General features: G+C 39.2%; 2 protein-coding genes across 2 annotated transcripts in view; one reads left to right on the top strand and one right to left on the bottom strand.

Moving 5' to 3' along the window:
* Positions 1 to 6101: 6101 nt before the first annotated feature.
* On the top strand, positions 6102 to 6567 carry LOC122478861 (60S ribosomal protein L31-like). Its single transcript, XM_043572613.1, has one exon. The coding sequence runs from the start codon at positions 6164 to 6166 to the stop codon at positions 6539 to 6541; it is 378 nt and encodes a 125-aa protein (XP_043428548.1). The 5' UTR covers positions 6102 to 6163; the 3' UTR covers positions 6542 to 6567.
* A 5798-nt stretch (positions 6568 to 12365) lies between these two features.
* The window catches only part of ZFR (zinc finger RNA binding protein), an 86228-nt gene continuing 76905 nt past the window's right edge, over positions 12366 to 21688 (bottom strand). Inside the window, 3 exon segments of the mRNA XM_043600399.1 lie at positions 12366 to 13874; positions 20381 to 20478; positions 20586 to 20697. Coding sequence (XP_043456334.1) covers positions 13695 to 13874; positions 20381 to 20478; positions 20586 to 20697 — 390 coding nt within the window. The 3' untranslated portion in view covers positions 12366 to 13694.

Here is a 21688-nt window from a genome sequence, read left to right as displayed (position 1 = left end):
GTGGTTGGGAAAAATTGAGGGACCTGACACCCAGGGTGTTTAGTCTCTAATTTGCAGGAAGACGGCACTGAAAGAATCTTCTCTTCCTTTCCAGTTTTGTTTAGGGCTGCACCTGGTTTGAAACTGGAAGAAGTGGGGGTGGGCACCTCTTCTCCACGGAGGAGGGCCACCGGTTTTTGCAGCCTAATCATCTTAGACGGCAGAAGGAAGCTGTTGGTGTCACAGGGGCCAGGAGAACCTTTTCAAATACAAACGGGCTGCCCCTCCCTCCCTGCCGGGGTATGTGATCTTTGTTGAAAGTGCAGTCAAGCCTGTTTTGAGCTTGGCTGACCCATTCCTACTCACTGAAAACCTGAAAGGCTCATTGTTCAGGTGGTTGTAAAAGAACATAGAGGTTGTGAAAGGCCCACTGTTTTATATCTGAAATAGTTATCTGTCCCAAAGTAAAAATGTAATCAAAATTGTTTTTTAAATATCCTTTTTTGTCCAAAGGCAAAAAAAAAAAAAAGAGAGAGAATGCAAGGGATAGAAATGACTGCAAAGAAACATCTCAATATTTTTTACAGAGTCATTTTTCTGCTTGAGCACTGTTAATGGGTGGCCATTTCCCCATTTCCCTATTTCCCTGCAGGACACTGGGGTCTATTCACCATTCATTCACCTGGTCTCTGGAACAGAGTCTCGGGGCAGCCAAGCAAAGCACCAGGCAAGACAATTTCAGCCTTTGCAAATATCTTACATAGGTTTAAGAAATCCAAAAAGAAATTCTGTGGCTCAGCTGAAACTGGGGGCCCAGAGAGGTGGTGGGGGGAGGAGGGGGGAATCAGTGCGTTCTCCCACATCATGTGAGACAACATCAGCTGAAGAGAAAATACCAAGAGAAACTTAATCTGAAACCACACAAGATTAGAGAAATAAGCGATTCATTTTTTTCCTTTTATTTCTTTATTTCCTTTTTAAGTAACCTCTACACCCAGCTTGGGGCTCAGACGCACAACCCCAAGATCAAGAATCACAGGCTCCCCTGATTGAGCCAGCCAGGCACACCCCTTCCCCCGCCGAACCCTCACACCAATCCAGATTCATCTTTATTTTTCCTTTTTAATTTTTTAAGTTTATTTATTTATTTTGAGAGAGACAGTGACAGCGTGAGTAGGGGAAGGGCAGAGAGAGAGAGGGAGGGAGGGAGAGAGAGAATCCCAAGCAGGCGCCACACCATCAGCACACAGCCCCACAGCTCGAATTCACCAAACCGTGAGATCATGACCTGAGCCCCAGAGTCAGACGCTTAACCAACTGAGTCACCCAGGCGCCCCTGGATTCATTTTAGAAGGCTTCTCTACTTTTTTCCTGGGCTCCTTGTGTGCCAGGGCCACACCCTCCCCATCCCCAAAGGAAAGGCTCTGTAAGAAAAGGAGCACCCACATTGGCCTATAAGGCTGACCTCAGAGGGGACAGGATGTGTATGCACCAAGGGCAGAGGCAAGAGCTGGGGATTTGCCCTGGCATCACACTGCTGGTTCCAGTACAGGCAGTGGTGGGAGATGGCACTGGAAGGACAGGCTGGAGCTGTAGTTTAGGGGGCCCTGTATGCTAGGCTTTGTAATTTATCCTTAGGTATGTGGAGCTAGTGAAGACTTTTTACACCATTTTTTTTCTTTTTAAAGAATGATGTGGTAATTAAGAATTATCAGGTGATCACTTATTATTATGTAATAAAATTTATTATATAAACATAGAAACAAGAAAATCTCATAATCAGGTAGAAATAAAAGTCCCAAACTGAACAAACCATAATCATACTACACAAGAGGTAACCACTGTAAAGATTTGGAGAAAGAACGGTCTTTATATACGCTTATCTATTAAAATAAAAAGGGATAATACTTTGCACATGGCTTTGTGATCTGATTTTTTTCATTAAACATTATAAAGTAAATTTATTCATGTATTATTATTATTATGCATAGTTCTTTTCTTTTCTTTTTTTTTTTTTAAGTTTATTTATTTTGAGAGAGAGAGAGGGAGCTCGAGAAGGGGAGGGCCAGAGGGAGGAGATAGAGAATCCCAAGCAGGCTCTGCACTGTCAGCACAGAGTCTGACACAGGGCTTGATCCCACAAACTATGAGACCACGACCTGAGTCAAAATCAAGACTTGGTTAACTGACTGAGCCATCCAGGTGCCCCTGCATAGTTATTTTCAACTTTTTTCCTGAACTAAGATTCCTGAGGGAGCTAACACCAAGTCATGAGTAACAGGTTGAACAAGCAGTGATTTTTGAGGGGCACTCCTCTTTAGAATCTTTGGTCTATGATACCATTTAGATGGTTGAGCTGCATTTCAATAAAATACTCGTGGACATTTTAATTGTTTTTAATCTTACACATTTGCTAAGAATGTTTCAGTCAATATATTTGAGCTCTCAGTTTGTAAACTTACTAATTAGATTTAATTCTTTAAGATAAATTCTTTGAAGTTCAGCTGTTTATTTGCATTAAAAAAAAAAGAGACAATTTAGATGTCAACTGAATGAGTGACCCTTGCCTTTGCCTTTGCAATTTTTGGTATTACTAGCTCAGACATTAATATTTTCAATCTTTATAATCTTTGTAAATCTGGCTGACAAAAGGTCTATGACCTTTTAAAAATAATTTGCATGTGTTTTCTTAGTAGTAAGGTTGAAATTTTGTTTTCATATGGTTATCAGCCATTTGTATTTTTTTTTGAGAATTGTCCACTCATGTATATTGTTCATTTACACTTTCAAACAGAAATTTATCTTATTATTTATTACCAAAGTATTCCATGTTGTCAAATCATCTGCATCTCTTAAAAAAGTCATTGAGGATCTTGTAACCCAGAGATAACCAGTGCTAACAGTTTTGAGTTAGAACTTTTTCTATGATGTGTATACATATGTAGATGCTTGTACGGCAATAGTGGACTCTTACACAGATACTTGTTTTACATGTATTATTTGTGAACATCTCGGTATGCCAGTGAGTACATAGCTACAACATTATATGCAATGGTTCACTACATGCATGTTCCATTTGTTTAATTCTTGACCATTTAGGTAACAAATCTTTATGCCTGTGTCCAATTCTTTTCTTAGTGGAATCAGATACAAATGACTTGAATATCTTTATTAATACCAACTGTTATATTATGGTGTAATGGCTTCCCCAGTTATTTGACTTTATTTTTATTATTTTTTTTAACATTTTTAAAGTTTTATTTATTTTTGAAAGAGAATGCACATAAGCTGAGGAGGGATAGAGAGAGAGGGAGACACAGAATCCAAAGCAGGCTCCAGGCTCTGAGCTGTCAGCACAGAGCCCGATGTGGGGCTCAAACCCACGAACCGTAAGATCATGGCATGAGCCAAAGTCGGACACTCAACTGACTGAGCCACCCAGGTGCCCCTTGACTTTAAATTTTATTCTGGGATATGGTAGTTTCATACTTTTAGTAGTAAAATTTGTATGTTGATTGATTTTCATTTATTGAGCCCACTTTACATTCCTAAGATAAACTCCACTTGGTTGTAGTATATTATTCTTCACATATATTGCTGGATATGATTTGATAAATCTCTCATTAAGGGTTCTTCAATCTAATTTCACCAGGTACATTGCTCTGAACTTTTTTTTAAAGTAAGTTCTATACCCAATGTGGGGCTTGAACTCATAACCCTGAGATCCAGAGTCACGTGCTCTACCAACTGAGCCAGCCAGACAGTCCTGAGCTTTCTTTGAACTGTGTTTATTTGGTTTTGATATCATGGTAATGTTGGCCTCATAAAATAAGTTGAGGTTGGGCACCAGAAAAAATCGTTGTGAAGTTACTCATAGATAACTTTATGGGGTCACTTACCCTAGCTTCTCCCTCTCCCCAATCTGCCCAGTATGTTCTAGTTACCCAGGACTCCCCCTTGCAATCCTCTGGCCAGGAAAAGTCCCAGCTGGGGCTTTAGTTACTGTTGCCTGCCACACACTTCCATGGCTCTATTCAAATTCATGGCTAAGCAGTGATTTTACCTCTGGAAGGGGGAAATGTGGTCAACTGTTAAGTTTGATGATACGTCAGTTCTTGTCTTCTCCAATCTGCCTGCCATTAGTTGTTTCAGAGTCCTCAAACTGTTGTTTTATGTATTTTAGCCACATTTTATAATTACATTCAGAGGGACAGATAGGGATGAGGGTGCTTACTTCATTTTACTGCGAACTGGCACTCATAAATTGGTTTCAAGGGGCATCTGGGTGGCTCAATCAGTTGAGTATCCATCTTTGGCTCAGGTCGTCATTTCACAGTTCATGAGGTTCGTGAGTTCAAGCCCTGAATTGAGCTCACTGTTATCAGTGCAGAGCCCACTTCAGATTCTCTGTCCCCTGGTCTCTCTGCCCCTTCCCCACTTCCTTTCTCTCTCAAAAATAAACATTAAAAATATCTAAATGTGGTTTCAATTAATAATTTAGGTGTAGCTGCCTTTCCACTTTACTGTAGACTAAGCCCTCTCCTTTTCATCTCCTTTGTTGTACACTAAATTTCATAAAAAGAAAAAATTTAGAAACTCATACAATTTTTTTTTAAATTTTCATTCAGTTTTGAGAGACAGAGAGAGACACAGTGTGAGCGGGGGAGGGGCAGAGAGAAAGGGAGACACAGAATCTGAACGAGGCTCCAAGCTGTCAGCTCAGAACCCGACACGGGGCTCGAACTCATGAATGGTGAGATCATGACCTGAGCTGAAGTTGGATGCTCAACCAACTGAGCCACCCAGGTGCCCCTAAAAACTCATACAATTAAGAATTTTGTCATCTAGAAAATCTTATTTTCCTTTGAGCCCATCTTTGCTCCTCATCAGCTCCCACTGATTCTTCTACCTCTTTCATTAAGTCCAACCAAAGAGCAGACAGGAGGACAGACCGGCTGCTCCAACATTACCATGAGATTTCTGGGAGATTTTGGTCTCTGCTTTGAAATAAAGGATTCCCTGAATATGTAGTTTGCTTAAATTTTAGGTCTCCTTCCTGACATTTCTCTTGAAACAATCAATGAAGGAAGTGCATTGAGTGTTTATGACAGTCCTTGAGATTTTATTTTTAAAAGTAATCTCTACACCCAACATGGGGCTTGAACTCACAACCCTGAGATCAAGTTACATGTTCCACCGATTGAGCCAACCAGGCGCCCCTATGACTGTCCTTTATACTAAGTGTGAGGGACATCAAGTATCCTAGTGTTTAAGAAGAGAAACATGTGATCACAGAATTGAAGAATTTGGGAACTGAAAGTAATTTTTGAGATTATGCCTCAGTTTAAGAGATGTGTTCGCACACTAAATTTAGGAGTCCATAGGTAAAATGACTGGGGTCTCTAATGTCATAAAATCAAATGCACACAAGGCCAGCCTGGTAGACAAAATAGGGAATGGTAGAGGCTGTGATAAACTTTCCAGAGAAGACGGTCTTAAATTTGTCCACCAGAGGGAATAGCCATTCCTCTCAGCTTCAGTTAATTGTTACCACAGGGGAACACATGCCTTCCTGTCATCAGATCTTCCATTTTTTCAAGAGAAGTCAAATTGGGATTTCCTGTGAATTTTTCTTTTCTTTTTTTTTTTTAAGTTTATTTATTTATTTTGAGAGAGAGAGAGAAAGAGCACCAGCAGGGGAGGGGCAGAGAGAGGGAAAGAATCACAAGCAGGCTCTGTACTGCCAGCACAGAGTCAGAGGTGGGGCTTGAACTCAAGAATTGTGAGATCATGACCTGAGCTGAAATCCAGTCAGATGCTTAACTGACTGAGCCACCCAAGTGCCCCTGTGAAATTGTTCTTTAACATTGGCTGTTTAAAAAAAATTTTGGGGGGGGGCGCCTGGGTGGCTCAGTCGGTTAAGCGTCCGACTTTGGCTCAGGTCATGATCTCACGGTCCGTGAGTTCGAGCCCCACATCGGGCTCTGTGCTGACAGCTCAGAGCCTGGAGCCCGTTTCGGATTCTGTGTCTCCCTCTCTCTCTGCCCCTCCCCTGTTCATGCTCTGTCTCTGTCTCAAAAATAAATAAACGTTAAAAAAAAAAATTAAAAAGAATTTTTTTTTAGGCTGCTTTCCCTCTCCCACAATACCTCGTGGTCTTCCTTTCCAACCCGGGCCTGGCAGGATGGCTCCTGCCAAGAAGGGTGGCGAGAAGAAGGACTGTTCTGCCATCAACGAGGTAGTGACCAGAGAATACACCATCAACATTCACAAGCGCATCCATGGAGTGGGTTTCAAGAAGCGTGCCGCTTGGGCACTCAAAGAGATCCGGAAATTTGCTATGCAGGGGATGGGAACCCCAGATGTGCACATTGACACCAGGCTCAACAAAGCTGTCTGGGCCAAAGGAATAAGGAATGTTCCGTACTGTATCCGTGTGCGGTTGTCCAGAAAAAGTAACGAGGATGAGGATTCACCAAACAAGCTCTATACGTTGGTTACTTATGTACCTGTCGCCACTTTCAAAAATCTACAGACTGTTAATGTGGATGAGAATTGCTGATTGTCAAATAAAGGTATAAAACTGCAGAAAAAAAAATTAATGTTTATTTTATTTTTGAGACAGACAGAGGCAGAGAATGAGGAGGGGAGGGGCAGAGAGGAAGACACAGAATCCGAAGCAGGATCCAGGCTCTGAGCTGTCAGCACAGAACCTGATGCGGGGCTCAAACCCACAAACTGTGAGATCATGACCTGAGCTGAAGTCAGACACTCAACCTACTGAGCCATGCAGGTGCCCCTTGGCTGTTTTTAACAGTTTGGGCCAAATAAGACATAGCTATATCCTGGATATAGTACATAAGATATGACTTCTGGCTCAGGTAAAGGTTAAAATGCAGAGCAATGGAGATGGCATTCCCTTTTCCTATTATTCCTTAACCACTGACCTTTGAAAGAGAAGTAGTGTTGTGAATTCTTCAGAATCTGAAGAGTGGAAAAGGGCTGATGGGTAGGCCTTTGGAATAGACCAAAATTGGGATACTTAAAATTCATGTCTTAAGCATTAAAATTGTACAGAAAGAGGCTTAGCTGCAGGATACATCTATGGGAAGTACATGGCATAAAGGTTAAATGCTCTGGCTTTGAAGTCAAAGAACTCTCCAAATATGTAGCTTTCTGATGATGTGACCCAATTCAAGAAGCTCTATCATTCAAGTGACCTTTTATTACAGAAACAGCAAGTTACTTAATCTCAAACCCTAGTTTACTCGTGTGTAGCAAACACAATGTTGTGAGGATGAATACATACTGTTCAGTACATTGATGTAGAGTTGCTTGAAGGTATCTTGAGTAGCAGTGACATAATCAAACAGATGCTTTAGGAGGAATAATCTGGGGGTTGTAGGCTGAATAGACTGGAGTTTGGAAAAAGGCAGGATTTGGAAATAATTTTAACAAAGGGAGTATCTAAATCCTGAAAGGTGGATGAGATCATCAATAGCATGTACACATGCAGAAGATGTTGATGACAGAACCATGGAAAGTGCCACCTAGAAGCAGCAGCACAAAAGGAATGTTCAGAGAGGTAGGAGGAAATAAAACCAACGAACCAGGAATTTCAATGCCATGGAAAACAAGGGAAAATTTAACAAGGTATAGAGCAAAACCAGCCTCCACTTTGCCGAAATCTTATTCATGCCTGCATTTTGGCTGCCATGAAATAATTATCAACTTTGAGACAATGGCTATTTGAATTCTATTCAAATGATCTTTACTAGGCACATGGACTAACAGTATAAAGGCATACCTCATTTTATTGTACTTTGCTTTATTTCTGCCCTTCACAGATATTGAGGCTTTTTTTATTTTTAAAGATTTTTTTTCTTTTTTTTTTTTTTAGGGGTGCTTGGATGGCTCGGTCGGTTAAGCGTCTGATTCTTGACTTCAGCTCAGGTCCTGATCTCACGGTTCATGAGCCAGAGCCCACATTGGGTTCTGTGCTGACAGTGCAGAGCCTGCTTGGGATTCTCTCTCCCTCTCTGCCCCTCCCCTACTCATGTGCTCCCTCGTACATGCTCTCTCTCAAAATAAATAAATTTGTAATTTTTTTAATGTTTATTTTTGACAGAGAGTGCGAGTACACACGAGCAGGGGAGGGGCAGGGAGAGAGGGGGACAGAGGATCCAAAGTGGGCTCTGCACCGACAGCATAGAGCCTGAGGCGAGGCTCAAAACATGAACCATGAGATCATGTCTTGAGCTGAGGTCCTACACTTAACTGAGAGCCAGACAGGTGCCCTGATACTGTGTGGTTTTTGTTTTTTTACAAATTGATGGTTTGTGGCAACTGTGCATCAAGCAAGTCTCTCAGTGCCATTTTTCTCATAGCACTTGCTCACATAGTGTCTCTGTGTCACATTTGCTAATTCTCAAAATATTTCAAACTTTTTCATTATTATTATAATTGTTATGTGATCTGTCATCAGTGATTATGACTCACTGAAAGCATGGATGATGGTTAGCATTTTGCTTTAAAAATTGTTTTCTTAAAATTTTAATTTTTTTATTTTTTAGAGTTAAGGTATGTACATTTTTTTTTTTTTAAGTTTATGTATTTATTTTGAGAGAGTACACACGCTCACCTCTCTCTCGACGCCAGGCTGGAACTCACAAACTGTGAGATGATGATCTCAGCCGAAATCAAGAGTCAGACACTTAAATGACTCAACTGAGCTGCCCAAATGCCCCTGTACAATGTTTACTAAAGACACACTTAATAGATGAACATAACTTCTATCTATATATAGGGAAACCAAAAAATTCATTTGACTCACTTTATTGTGACATTTACTATGTTATGGTGGTCTAGAACTGAACCTCCAAGTATCTGAGGTATTCCTGGTAACAGCATCTTCAACTTTGAAAAGATCTGGTTAGCTTATATACTTTCATACTTAATGCCAGAACCTTTAACCAAAATGTTAAGCAGGTGGTTATATTTGAACACAGGCACCAACTTCTTTCCAGTGACATTCATCTATTTTATTGTTGCAGTTAACATTTTCAAAAACTATGCTTTCTATAGATATTCATATTTGAAGATACTTCTAATCCTTTCTCTCCCCCACATCTCTTGTTCCTCCTGTGCTGTGGTTCTAACTGTAGAGTTTAGTTTCAAATTTTCACTACCTTGGTCACTCCAAGTTATCACTCAACAACAAATGCTGAGACAGGCACCTGGCTGGCTCAGACAGTAGAGCAAATGATTCTTGATCTCAAGGTTGTGAGTTCAAGCCCCACATTGGGCTAAAGCTCAGTTAACAACAACAACATCAATAAGAAGCAGCCCAGAACTGAACACCAAACTGAACATTGGTGTGAACCAATGCTAAGGATACGTTTCTCTCTCTTTGGATATCAGATAAGGGACACAGGGAGTTCCTTCCAGGTTAGAAGTTCCAATGCTATCTCACCAAAATTAGCTGTTATTGGTAATGTAGGTTTGAACTTCCCTCCAAACCCCTACTTTAAGCATTAACATTTTAAGATTTTTATTTTTTTTGAGAGAAGAGGGCAGAGGGAGAGAGAGAATCTCAAGCAGACTTCATGCTCAGTGTGGAGCCCAACACCGGGCTTGATCTCATGACTGTGAGATGAGATCATAACCTGAGCCAATGTATCAAGAGTCAAGTACTTACCGGACTGAGCCATCCAGTCATATATATTGCCATATATAATGTGTGGCTGATAAAAAAAAAAAAAAAATACTTAGAATACAAAATTTAAGGTACAGTTTTGTAGGGATGCCTCAATGGCTTAGGCAGTAGAGCATGTGACTGTTGATCTCAGGGTTATGAGTTTAAGCCCCATGCTGGGCATAGAACTTATTTAAACAAATGTATACACAAAAACACACAAAATAGCTTTTGAACTCTAGAGTAAATGATGGTCACTGCTATAACGCACATTTATTCAAGAATGACCAATGTACCACTCAATCAGAACCACCTATACTTAAAGAAAAAAAATTCTAATTTGAATGATCTTATAGTGCTTGACAAAAATGCAATTTCCCTATGTGTACTGATATGGAATAATCTCTAGGACTCAGATATTTAAAGGAAAGGAAGGCAGGTGCAGAATAAGCCCAGTATGCAGCCATTTGTAAAAAAGCAAAGAGGTGTACACGTTCATGCCACATGCACAGACCATGTGTGGAAGGACATACAATGGATAACACTGACTGCCTCTGGGAAGGGGCAACACAAGAGGCAGACCTTTTAAGCCATATATTCCTTTACACCTTTAAAATTTTAAACGTGTGTGTAAACCATCCATTCAAGTAAATACCTACAAGAAAGCCATCTTAAAATGTACAGCCTTGGGGTGCCTGGTGGCTCAGTTGGTTAAGTGTCAGATTCTTGACTTCAGCTCAGGTCATGATCTCACAGTTCCTAGGTTTGAGCCCTACATTGGGTCTGCGCTGAGCAAGAAACCATGAAGCCTGCGTGGAATTCTCTCTCGGAGACAGGGGAGAGGGGAGAGGGGAGAGGGAGAGAGGGAGAGAGGGAGAGAGGAGAGGGAGAGAGGGAGAGAGGAGAGGGAGAGAGGGAGAGAGGGAGAGAGGGAGAGAGGGAGAGAGGAGAGGGAGGGAGAGAGGGAGAGAGGGAGAGACGGAGAGAGGGAGAGAGGGAGAGAGGGAGAGAGGGAGAGAGGGAGAGAGGGGGAGAGGGAGAGGGAGAGGGAGAGGGGAGAGGGAGAGAGGAGGGAGAGGGAGAGAGGAGAGGAGGAGAGAGGAGAGGAGAGAGAAGAGAGGAGAGAAGAGAAGGGAGAGGAGAGAGAAGAGCACATTCCTAATTAGGCTTATTCTGGCCCTCCTCAATCTTTTTAGAATGTTCTCCAGACAACTCTCATGGAATAGTCAAATTTGAGACCAATGCTATGAACATTATCTTTCTAGGACACTATAAAATTTGCCCTTTATTGGGAAAAATCTTTATTCATGTTTTTGTTAACAAGCAGGAAAAAATTACTTAAAATACTCTTGACTTACCAGAGATCTGGGGGTGCCTGGGTGTCTCAGTCGGTTGAGCATCTGACTTTGGCTCAGGTCATGATCTCACCATTCAGGAGCTTGAGCCCTGCATCAGGCTCTGTGCTGACAGCTTGGAGCCTGGAGCTTGCTTCAGATTCTGTGTTTCCCTCTCTCCTGGTCCCTCCCCCAATCGCTCTCTTTCTCTCAAAAAATGAATAAACATTGAAAAAAACAATAAAAACTAGAGATCTTTTGCTATGCTGTTCATGCAGTTCTGCATTTTCAATTCTAACTTATCCAAAGAAACAGAAGAAATAGTAGTGGTGAAGAAAAAGAAAATTCTAATTTGGAGTGTATCATTTAAATGGAGGTAGGTGAGAGGAATCAATTTGTTTTATTACGGTCATCATTAAATTACTGTAACAAAGTAACAGGGAAAGCCAGCCTGAGATGCAGAGAATAACTAATAATTAGTTACCAAAACAACTGATTCCAGAATGTATTCTCAGGGTGATAACCAATGCCTCTTTTAACTAAAGTTTATAGTTTTCTTTAAAAATTGTCAAAGCAGAAGATATTAACAAATCCAAGTTATTTCACACAAGATGGTTAATGTGGGTCTAGCCACAACTATGAAACCATTACATCATGCAAAAAATAAGTAGTACTGAAACATTTATTTTCATAAAAAATTTAAACGGCGCTAACTATAGCTCCTACTGAAACCTGACTCAATTTCAATCCTGTCACATAAGTGGATCTGTGATCTTTTGTTAGTTAGCCACTCTGGGCTTCAGTGTTCTCATCTGAAAAATAAGAAATACAGCACTGTCACTTATTCTTATCGTTATGATAGGTTAAAACGGGAAATGACCAAGCATGGTATGTTGTGTCATTAGTGCGTGACAAAATGTCAGTTCTTGCCTTCTCTCTCAAGAGAACTGTGAAAAACAAAATTCCAAAATTTTACTGGGCAACTAATTATTCAAAAGAGTAAAAGGAGACCTAGAAACATTAAAAAAAAAAAAAAAAAAAAAAAAGGCTTGCCAATGTTACATAGTATATGTGACAAAATTGGTAAAAAAGCCCAAGTTTCTTGTTCTAGTTCTCTGGTAGTCGTCTCCTACGGTTTCCTGGTTCTCTAAGGGTCCAGGGAAAGATTCTGACCAAATTAAGAAGTTAAGCCAATAGACTACTGAATTATAAATTCTTCTGAAATTATGTGCTCAGGTAGCATAACAAGATATAAGTACCCAAAAAACTTGAATATGGTTTTACTGAAGCATAAGTCATTTCAAAGCAAAAGTAGTTTATGAGTCAATTCTAACATATAATACATTTAAGTCATTATATGAATTTAAGTTTTTATTTGTGTATTTCACTGTAGTGCTGTGACAACAAAATGACATCTGTGTACCAGAGCATACATACATCAACAGTAAGATGTAACTTCTCATTACACCACTGCTAGAATATTTAGCTTTTTGTAGGACACATAAGCATGTAAGATGGCCACACCAAATAATTTTCTGGTTTTTCTCCTTAGATAACCTTAATTTTTTATCAGTAATACTTTATCAACCTCACTGTTAAGAGAACTGTAAATTATGTGGGTGATGGGCAGGGGGAGGAATCATTCAACTGTGTTACACTGTAATAGTTTGCTAGAGTAATCTCACACACACCAATAAGGAACTGTCATCATAATTAAGGGCTAGTTACTGTTGTTAGTTGCACAATGATAAAGTTCTTTTGAAAATATTGGTTAGCCCACTTATATATGAAAAATGCCCTTTCCACTTATGCAGAAGAAAAAAATATTCAGAAAGTTATTTTTGGCCTTGCTATGTCAAAAAGTCAACTGTACAAAGATCTACGTGTCAAACCTAAAATTATAATTTTAAAAGTCTATTAAAAACAAAAATGTCATGCATTTTTATTATCAATTATGCAGAGGCTTTAAAACTGTTGCAAGACCATATAGTATATATTAGCTTTTATACTGCTAATGCACAACTAACAGCAAACTTGATTAGATTAACAGAAATCTGTCTTAATTACACCTTTATATATCACACTAGGGACAAATGCCACAAGATCTGCAGAAACATTCAGTTCTGAGCACTTAAATGGCAGGATAACTTTTTGTGTTGAAATCCATCACATACAGAATAAAACAAAAAGAAAAAATTCTGCAGTTCCACGTTACAAAAAAACGTACTGCTGTAAAATATTAAGAAGGGCAAAGGATATCATCTATAACACAAAGTAACATCTAGTGTCAAAGAGCAAACAAAACTAAATAAAAATATCAAAATACACATAGCAACTGAAGCACAAACACTGCATTAAATACAGTAAAGATTTAATAAGACTAGTTAATAAAAGACACAAAAATAGGGGGAGCTAGGGCAACCAGTAAATAAAACCAAAATAATGGGGAAAAAATCTGAACCACTGTTTTTCCCCTAGTTGGAGCACAATTTTTTTTTTGGGTGTCTTTCCATTCAATATAATACCTAACACTGTACATTAAGATATTAATGTCACAGAAAAACTTGGTTCTTCCATGAAATTCTTTAAATTCTTGATAAACTTTTCAAAGTAGACATTATTATGAATGAAAAACAACCAACAAATGGGCACCTGTTGTTTTAACACTGCAGATTTACAGAAACTTTTTAAAAGTTATCATAATCTTTTTTGTCTTTTTTCCCCTCAGCTTCAAATCCATCGACTCCATCGCTATCCCTTCTTCGTTTCCTGTTGTTGTGGATGTTAAAACGTTGGCTCATTTGGGGTAATGGATCCATGCCTAGAACTTTGTGTATCTGGCGGAATGCAAGGAGTCTCAATGCAAACTGCAACAAAAAGAGCCAAAATTCAGAGTTAATTTTAAAGACAAAAATATTCATTCTTAACTAGGTTTATGTCTCCATGTAACAATATAAAAAAGCATATTTGGTGAAATAACTTCAATAATATTAGTTTCACAACTGAAATACTGTGAAATACTGTTCTTGTTTTATATGTTCAGACTTTTCTGTATACATGCTATTTTGCTTTTTAAAACCTAAATTAAAAAATAAATCTTAAAAAAAATTCAGTATTATGTTCATTTGAAAAAATCTTGAGGGGCACCTGGGTGGCTCAGTCAGGTGAGCACCTAACTTCAGCTTAGTTCATGACCTCAGGGTTTATGAGTTCAAACCCCATGTCAGGCTCTGGGCTGACACCTCGAGGCCTGGAACCTGCTTCAGATTCTGTGTCTCTCTCCCTCTCTGCCTCTCCCCTGATTGTACCCGGTCTGTCTCTCTGTCTCTCTGTCTCTCAAAAATAAACAAACATTAAAAAAATTTTTTAAAGCCTTGAAACAATATACAGCAAAACAAAGTGTCTCTCAGTCATGCAGTAAATCCCTGTTTGGTTTATAGTCATGTATTTTCCCATTTTTTCTGTGGATGACCATGTGTATAGGCTGCACATATATACATATACACACTTCCTCAGGCTTACAAAAAGGCCATTTCTTTAACTTGTTACTTCATGAACTAAAAATAAAAATTTCATTACATGGTTATGTACGCACAGGCATACATATGTTAGGCATCAATGTCACAAGATTTCACAAAACATAATCTATTCCTCAAATTTCTGGGAATAAACTAATTCAAGAAGATGTAATCATCTGATTATATGGCAAATTTTACTATACGGTTATAACCTTCAATGTAACTGTTTAGACTACTTCTTTAAAATGTTTACTTATTTTTGAGGTTGGGGAGGGAGAGAAGGAGGGAGACAGAGGATCTGAAGATGGCTCTGTGCTGACAGCAGAGAGTTTGATGCAGGGCTCAAACTCATAAACTATGAGATCATGACCTGAACTGAAGTCAGACACTTAACTGACGGTAAGCCACCCAGGCGTCTTTAGACTATTTTTTTAATTTTACATTTATTTATTTATTTTTGAGAGAGACGGAGACAGAGAGAGAGAGAGAGAGAGAGAGAGAGAGAGAGAGAGAGAGAGAGAGAATGAACACACATGAACAGGGAAGGGGCAGAGAGAGAGGGAGACAGAGAATCTCAAGCAGATTCTGCGCTGTCAGTGCAGAACCTGACGACTTGGACCTTAAACTCACTACCGTGAGATCATGAGCTAAGCTGAAACCAAGAGTGGGAAGCTTAACTGACGGAGTCACCCAGGCACCCCAGACTATTTTTTTGAGATATAATTAACATATCCTAAGAATCACCCTTCTAAAATGTACAGTGTTTTTTAGTATACTTAGCAAAGTTGTTCAACCATAACCACTGATTTCAGAACATTTTCACACACAACTCCCCCCCCCCCCCCCCCCCCCGCAAAACTATGACTCAATGGCAGTCATTCCTCAACCCCTTCACCCTTAGGTAGTGACAACCACTAATCCGCTTTTCTATGTCTACAAGATTTGCAGACTGTGGACATTTCACATAAATGGACTCCTACATTATATAGCTTTGTGTCTGACTTCTTTCACTTAATAAGGTTTTTAAGGTTAATCCATGTTATAGCATGTATCAATACTTCATTCCTTTAAATGACTAAATAATATTCCGCTGTACAGAATATATACTGTATTTGTTTATTCATTTACCAGTTGATGGGCATTTGGGATGTCTCCACTTTTTAGCAATTATGCATAATGCTGCTATGAACATTCCTGTACAAGTTTTTGTGTGGACATGTTTTCAGTTGTCTTGGGAATATACCTCGGAGTCTGTTTTCCAAATGGCTGATATTGAGAATATTTTTAATACCTGTTGATTTTCTTCAGCTGAGATACAGTTGTTGGTTATAGTCATCTGTGTGAGAATTTACTATTCTAAAACTTTCCCCAATTATACAATTTCAGTTCCTTAGAACTTTGTGCCACATTATATTGGCTTTTGAAATCCTAAAAGTCCCCAAATCATCTGTGTTCATAAGGACTTGATAAGGTATTCTATTTAGTTTGTAATTCTGGATTTTCACCAGTAGTGGGTGCTTCTCTATCTCCTTTAAGCTATCAGGCAACTTTCTGAAGCCAGAACTAGGAATATTTACCATAACAGAATACAAATTCTCTGAGAGAGACTTATGAAAGATAGAGTAACTTTTTTCTGTATTAACAGAAAATATCCAAAGATACCTGGTATACAATAATGAATATTAATACATTTCTACCATAGGGCGCCCAGGTGGCTCAGTCGATTAAGAGTCTGACTCTTGGCTGGGGCGCCTGGGTGGCTCAGTCGGTTGAGCATCCGACTTCAGCTCAGGTCACGATCTCGCGGTCGGTGAGTTCGAGCCCCGCATCAGGCTCTGGGCTGATGGCTCAGAGCCTGGAGCCTGCTTCCGATTCTGTGTCTCCCTCTCTCTCTGCCCCTCCCCAGTTCATGCTCTGTCTCTCTCTGTCCCAAAAATAAATAAACGTTAAAAAAAAAAAAAATTAAAAAAAAAAAAAAGAGTCTGACTCTTGGTTTTGGCTCCAGTCATGGTTCTTGAGTTTGAGCCCTGCATCAGGCTCTGTGCTGTCAGTGTGGAGCCTGCTTGGATTCTCTCTCTCCCTCAATCACTCTGTCCCTCCCCTGCTCACGTGCACAACTGTGCACGCTCTCTTTCAAAAAATAAACTTTAGGGGCGCCTGGGTGGCTCAGTCAGTTAAGTGTCGGACTCTTGGTTCTGGCTCAGGTCATGAGCTCGCAGTTCGTGAGTTCGAGCCCTGTGTCGGGCTCTGTGCCGACATCTCAGAGCCTGGAGCCTGTATCAGATTCTGTGTCTCCCTCTCTCTCTGCTCCTTCCCCACTCATGCTCTGTCTCTCTCTGTCTCTCAAAAATAAACAAACATTAAAAAAAAAAAAAAGATATTAAACTGTGCCATCACTGTAAGACTCCCTTTCTTGTAACAATCCCTACTCCCATCCCAAACTCCTAGGAAACACTACTCTGTTCTCCATCTCTGTATTTATGTTATTTTATGAACGTTACAGAAATGGAATAATGCAATTAACTCCTTCACTATTAACAAGGACATCTGTCACTACCTCCTAAAGTCAGACCACTTTCTTCGAAGTCACGTTTAAACAAAAAAAGTGCCTTTCAAAAGTGAATTCTATTTGTTTTCGAATGCCCTGTTCCCAACCATAAATTTCATTTCCCTTAGAATTTGTAAGTAATTCCTTCTTTAAGTACCAAGGAAAAACGAAAGCCACTTAGGGTAACCATCTTCATCCCAAAAAAATTAAACCCAGAGAAATAAAAACAAAACTTGTCTAATACACACGAATTAGTAATTGTATAAAGTCTGTAAGATAATCATAAGGTTCTATTACTACCAATTACCCCTTAATATACTTTTGACACAATTTAATCTTAACATCTTTCAAATTCTAAATTACCCTTGCCAGAAGAGACAACAAATCAAGAACTTAAGCCCAACAACTTAATATCTTAGAGTGAAGTATTTCTGTTCATAGCTAGTTGCCTTTTCTCCCCTTAGTACAATTTTGGAATAAAAAAAGGAAAGTTATAGGAGTTTTAGACTTTTTTTTTCTATTAGGTTCACACAGTTTTTCCTTTCCATAATTCTTCTGATAAAACTGTTAACTGATAATAGCTAACATTTATTATGATCCTTCCATATATCAGATACAGTTAATAGTTACACACATTAACTCATTTAATCCTCCCCCAAATCCTGCTTGAGACAGATACTGCTTTGGTCTTTGTTTTATAGATAAGATGGAAGAGCTTATATTCAAACCTAGAGAGTCTTGACTCCAGAGACTACATTTTTAATTAACTACATTAGACAGCCTTTCCAGTGGCAGGGGAGGCTAAATTATAGGAATAACTACCAAAAACTACACAGCACATCACTTCTTAAAACCAGAGGACATAAACAGTTCCTAAACTGATCATGATATATAACCTAATATTCAGATTTAATAAGACACTGAAAATACAGAGGTATTTTTATATTTATATAATATACTTACTTAGACATATAAATTATAGTTAAAATAATGCAGTTAAGATTATATTAGCGAAATCTAGTTTAAATTATATCTCCTCCAACGGCTTACTAAAGAAGCACAAAAAAATACTATACATCCCAAAGAAGACATCCTATTGACTAACTGACACATGAAAAGATACTCAACATCACTCATCATCAGGGAAATACAAATCAAAACCACAATAAGATAGCACCTCACACCTGTCAGAATGGCTAAAATTAACAACACAAGAAACAACAGGTGTTGGTGAGGATGTGGAGACAGGGGAACCCTCTTACACTGTTGGTGGGAATACAAACTTGTGCAGCCACTCGGAAAAACTATAGAGGTTCCCCAAAACTTAAAAATAGAACTACCTTACAACTCAGCAATTGTACTACTAAGTATTTACAGAAAGGATACAACAACCAAAAAACAATTCAAAGGGGTACAGGCACCCTGATGTTTACAGCATCATTATTAACCAAAAGCCAAACTATGGAGAAAGCTCAAATGTCCACTGACTGATAAATACCCACACATGCACATTATGCATATATAAACACTACACACACACACACACACACACACACACACACACAGCAATCAAAGAGAATGAAATCTTTGGGGACCCTGGGTGGCTCAGTCAGTTAAGCATCCGACACTTGTCTCAGCTCAGGTCATCTCACGGTTGCTGAGTTTGAACCTCAACTGGATGTGTGGAGCCTGCTTCGGATCCTGGCGCGCGCGCTCGCTCTCTCTCTCTCTCTCTGCCCCTCCCCTGCTCCTGTGTGTGAGCTTTCTCTCTCTCTCTCTCTCTCTCTCTCTCTCTCTCAAAAATAAACATTAAGGAAAAAGTTCTAAAGTATAAAAAAAAGAATGAAACCTTGCCATTTGCAACGTGGATGGAGCTAGAGTCAGTCAGAGAAAGATAAATACCATATGATTTCATTTATATGTGGAATTTAAGAAACGAAGAAGATGAACATATGGGAGGAAAAAAAAAAGAGGGAAACGAAATATAAAAAGACAAAGATAGACAACAAACTGAACGTTGATGGAGGAAGGTGGGTGGTAGATGGTGATGGGTATTAGCAAGGCACTTATGATGAGCACTGGGTGTCATATGTCAGTAATGAATCACTGAATTCTATTCCTGAAACCAATATTTCACTGTATGGTAACTAACTAGAATTTATCTGTGTGTGTGTTTATTTACTTATTTTTTAAATTTGAGAGAGAGAGAGAGAGAGAGAGAGAGAGAGCGAGCGAGAGCGAGCAGGGGACGGGGGCAGAGAGAGAGAGAGAGAGAGAGAGAGAGAGAGACTCTTTTTTTTTTTTTTTTTTAATTTTTTTTCAACGTTTATTTATTTTTGGGACAGAGAGAGACAGAGCATGAACCGGGGAGGGGCAGAGAGAGAGGGAGACACAGAATCGGAAACAGGCTCCAGGCTCTGAGCCATCAGCCCAGAGCCCGACACGGGGCTGGAACTCACGGACCGCGAGATCGTGACCTGGCTGAAGTCGGACGCTTAACCGACTGCGCCACCCAGGCGCCCCGAGAGAGACTCTTAAGCAGACTCTACACTCAGCATTAATACTGCCATGGGGCTCAATACCATGACTCTGGGATCATGACCTGAGCTGAAACGAAGAGCTGGGTACTAAAATGACTGAGCCACCCAGATGCCCCAACTAATTAGAATTTAAAAACTTGAAAAGAAAAAAAAAATACTATACAATGATTTCTAAAGGACAATTACAAAAAAGATAAAACTTTGGGGCACCTGGGTGGCTCAGTCAGTTAAACATCTGACTCTGGTTTCGGCTCAGGTCATGATCTTATGGTTAGTTAGTTCAAGCTCCGCATAGGGCTCAGCACTAACAGTGCGAAGCCTGCTTGGGATTTTCCCTCTCTGTCCCTCCTTCTCTCTCAAAAATAAAAATAAAATGAACATTGGGGCGCCTGGGTGGCGCAGTCGGTTAAACGTCCGACTTCAGCCAGGTCACGATCTCGCGGTCCGGGCGTTCGAGCCCCACGTCAGGCTCTGGGCTGATGGCTCAGAGCCTGGAGCCTGTTTCCGATTCTGTGTCTCCCTCTCTCTCTGCCCTTCCCCCATTCATGCTCTGTCTCTCTCTGTCTCAAAAAAAATAAATAAACGTTGAAAAAAAAAAAAATTAAAAAAAATAAAAAAATAAATAAAAAATAAAATGAACATTAAAACACACACACACACACACACACACACACACACACACACACACCCACCCACACCCACCCACCCACAAAAAACCTTAAGGGCAGTGACCCAACAAAACTTTGGGATTAGGAATACACTGGTACCTGTGCACTGGAAGTGATGTCTTCACGCTGTTGGTCAGTCATTGTAGCCAAGGTATCAAATGGATCTTTCTCACAAGGATCCAGAAGTCCAGGACTACCTACAATCACCATAGAGAAAAAAAAGGCATTAGCATTATCCATTTGTAAAAGAAAGTTATTATTCAACTATCAAATGCACAAACATTAAAAATGAGCCAAAACTTACCTTTAAGAATAATCCCTGAAGAAATGCACTCAAAAACTCTTCTCAGTGCATCTCCAGGGCTCTGAGGACTAGAAGCACTACTGATCGCCTTCTCGACTAGTAACTCCATAGCCTAAAAATAAAAAAATAAAAACTGTGTTTAATAACTTACAGACCAAAGGAATTACTCATTTTCAAACATCAGAATGAAAAATTACTTATTATGTTGCTGTTAAAAGTTTTAAATACTGAAAACGTTACATAGAACAAATCACAAAACCAGAAAATTAAATATAAAAACAATCAAAATGAAATAAAACAAGTAATGAAAACAAAACTCATGAGGCAATATACAATTTACACTTTATCTATTTATTTTTTTTTTATTTTTGAGACAGGGAGAGACAGAGCATGAACAGGGGAGGGTCAGAGAGAGGGAGACACTGAATCTGAAACAGGCTCCAGGCTCTGAGCTGTCAGCACAGAGCCCGACGCGGGGCTGGAACTCACGGACCCCGAGATCATGACCTGAGCCGAAGTCAGCCGCTTAACCGACTGAGCCACCCAGGTGCCCCTACACTTTTAAAAGATATTATAATTTATGCTTAATGAAGAAAAATGCAAAATAAATTAATAGAGTTTGGTTTGTTTTTAGTTTTAAGTATTGCTGGTCTTTCCTATTAAAATGACAGTCCTTAAAATTCTTTAGATATTTAGGGCTCACATGTTTGTTCCTTAATACCTACAGTTAGAGTAGATCAATATCTCAAGTAAAGAAGACTTGTTTTTTCTTTAAAAACAATGTAGATTATCTAAATTTTCATTTAATGCACAACTACACTTACATTATCCGTAAGGAAAATACAAATTATGCCTTCACTATAAATAAATTACATCTGAGAGACTCAAAATCTAAACCAATGAATAAAAGACAAAAGTAAAAGTACAGATTTAGAAAGAAACCACTTCAGAATATGGTTTGAATGGTCTATTAGAAAATTTGCTTTAATTTAGATTTTAAAACTTGAGATATAATTCACATAAGATCCATTCTTTTAAAGAGTATAATGCAGTGGTTTTCAGTATACTTACAAAGTTGTTCAACCATAATCACTATCTAATTC

The sequence above is a fragment of the Prionailurus bengalensis genome, chromosome A1 (genome assembly GCF_016509475.1).
Source record: "Prionailurus bengalensis isolate Pbe53 chromosome A1, Fcat_Pben_1.1_paternal_pri, whole genome shotgun sequence".
In the NCBI taxonomy this organism is placed as follows: Eukaryota; Metazoa; Chordata; class Mammalia; order Carnivora; family Felidae; genus Prionailurus; species Prionailurus bengalensis.
Note: the sequence above shows the minus strand (reverse complement) of the source record. Positions and strands in the feature narration are given on the sequence as shown.

Excerpts from the sequence above, each read along its gene's own strand:
- LOC122478861 (XM_043572613.1), top strand. The coding sequence starts at position 6,164 with ATGGCTCCTGCCAAGAAGGGTGGCGAGAAGAAGGACTGTTCTGCCATC.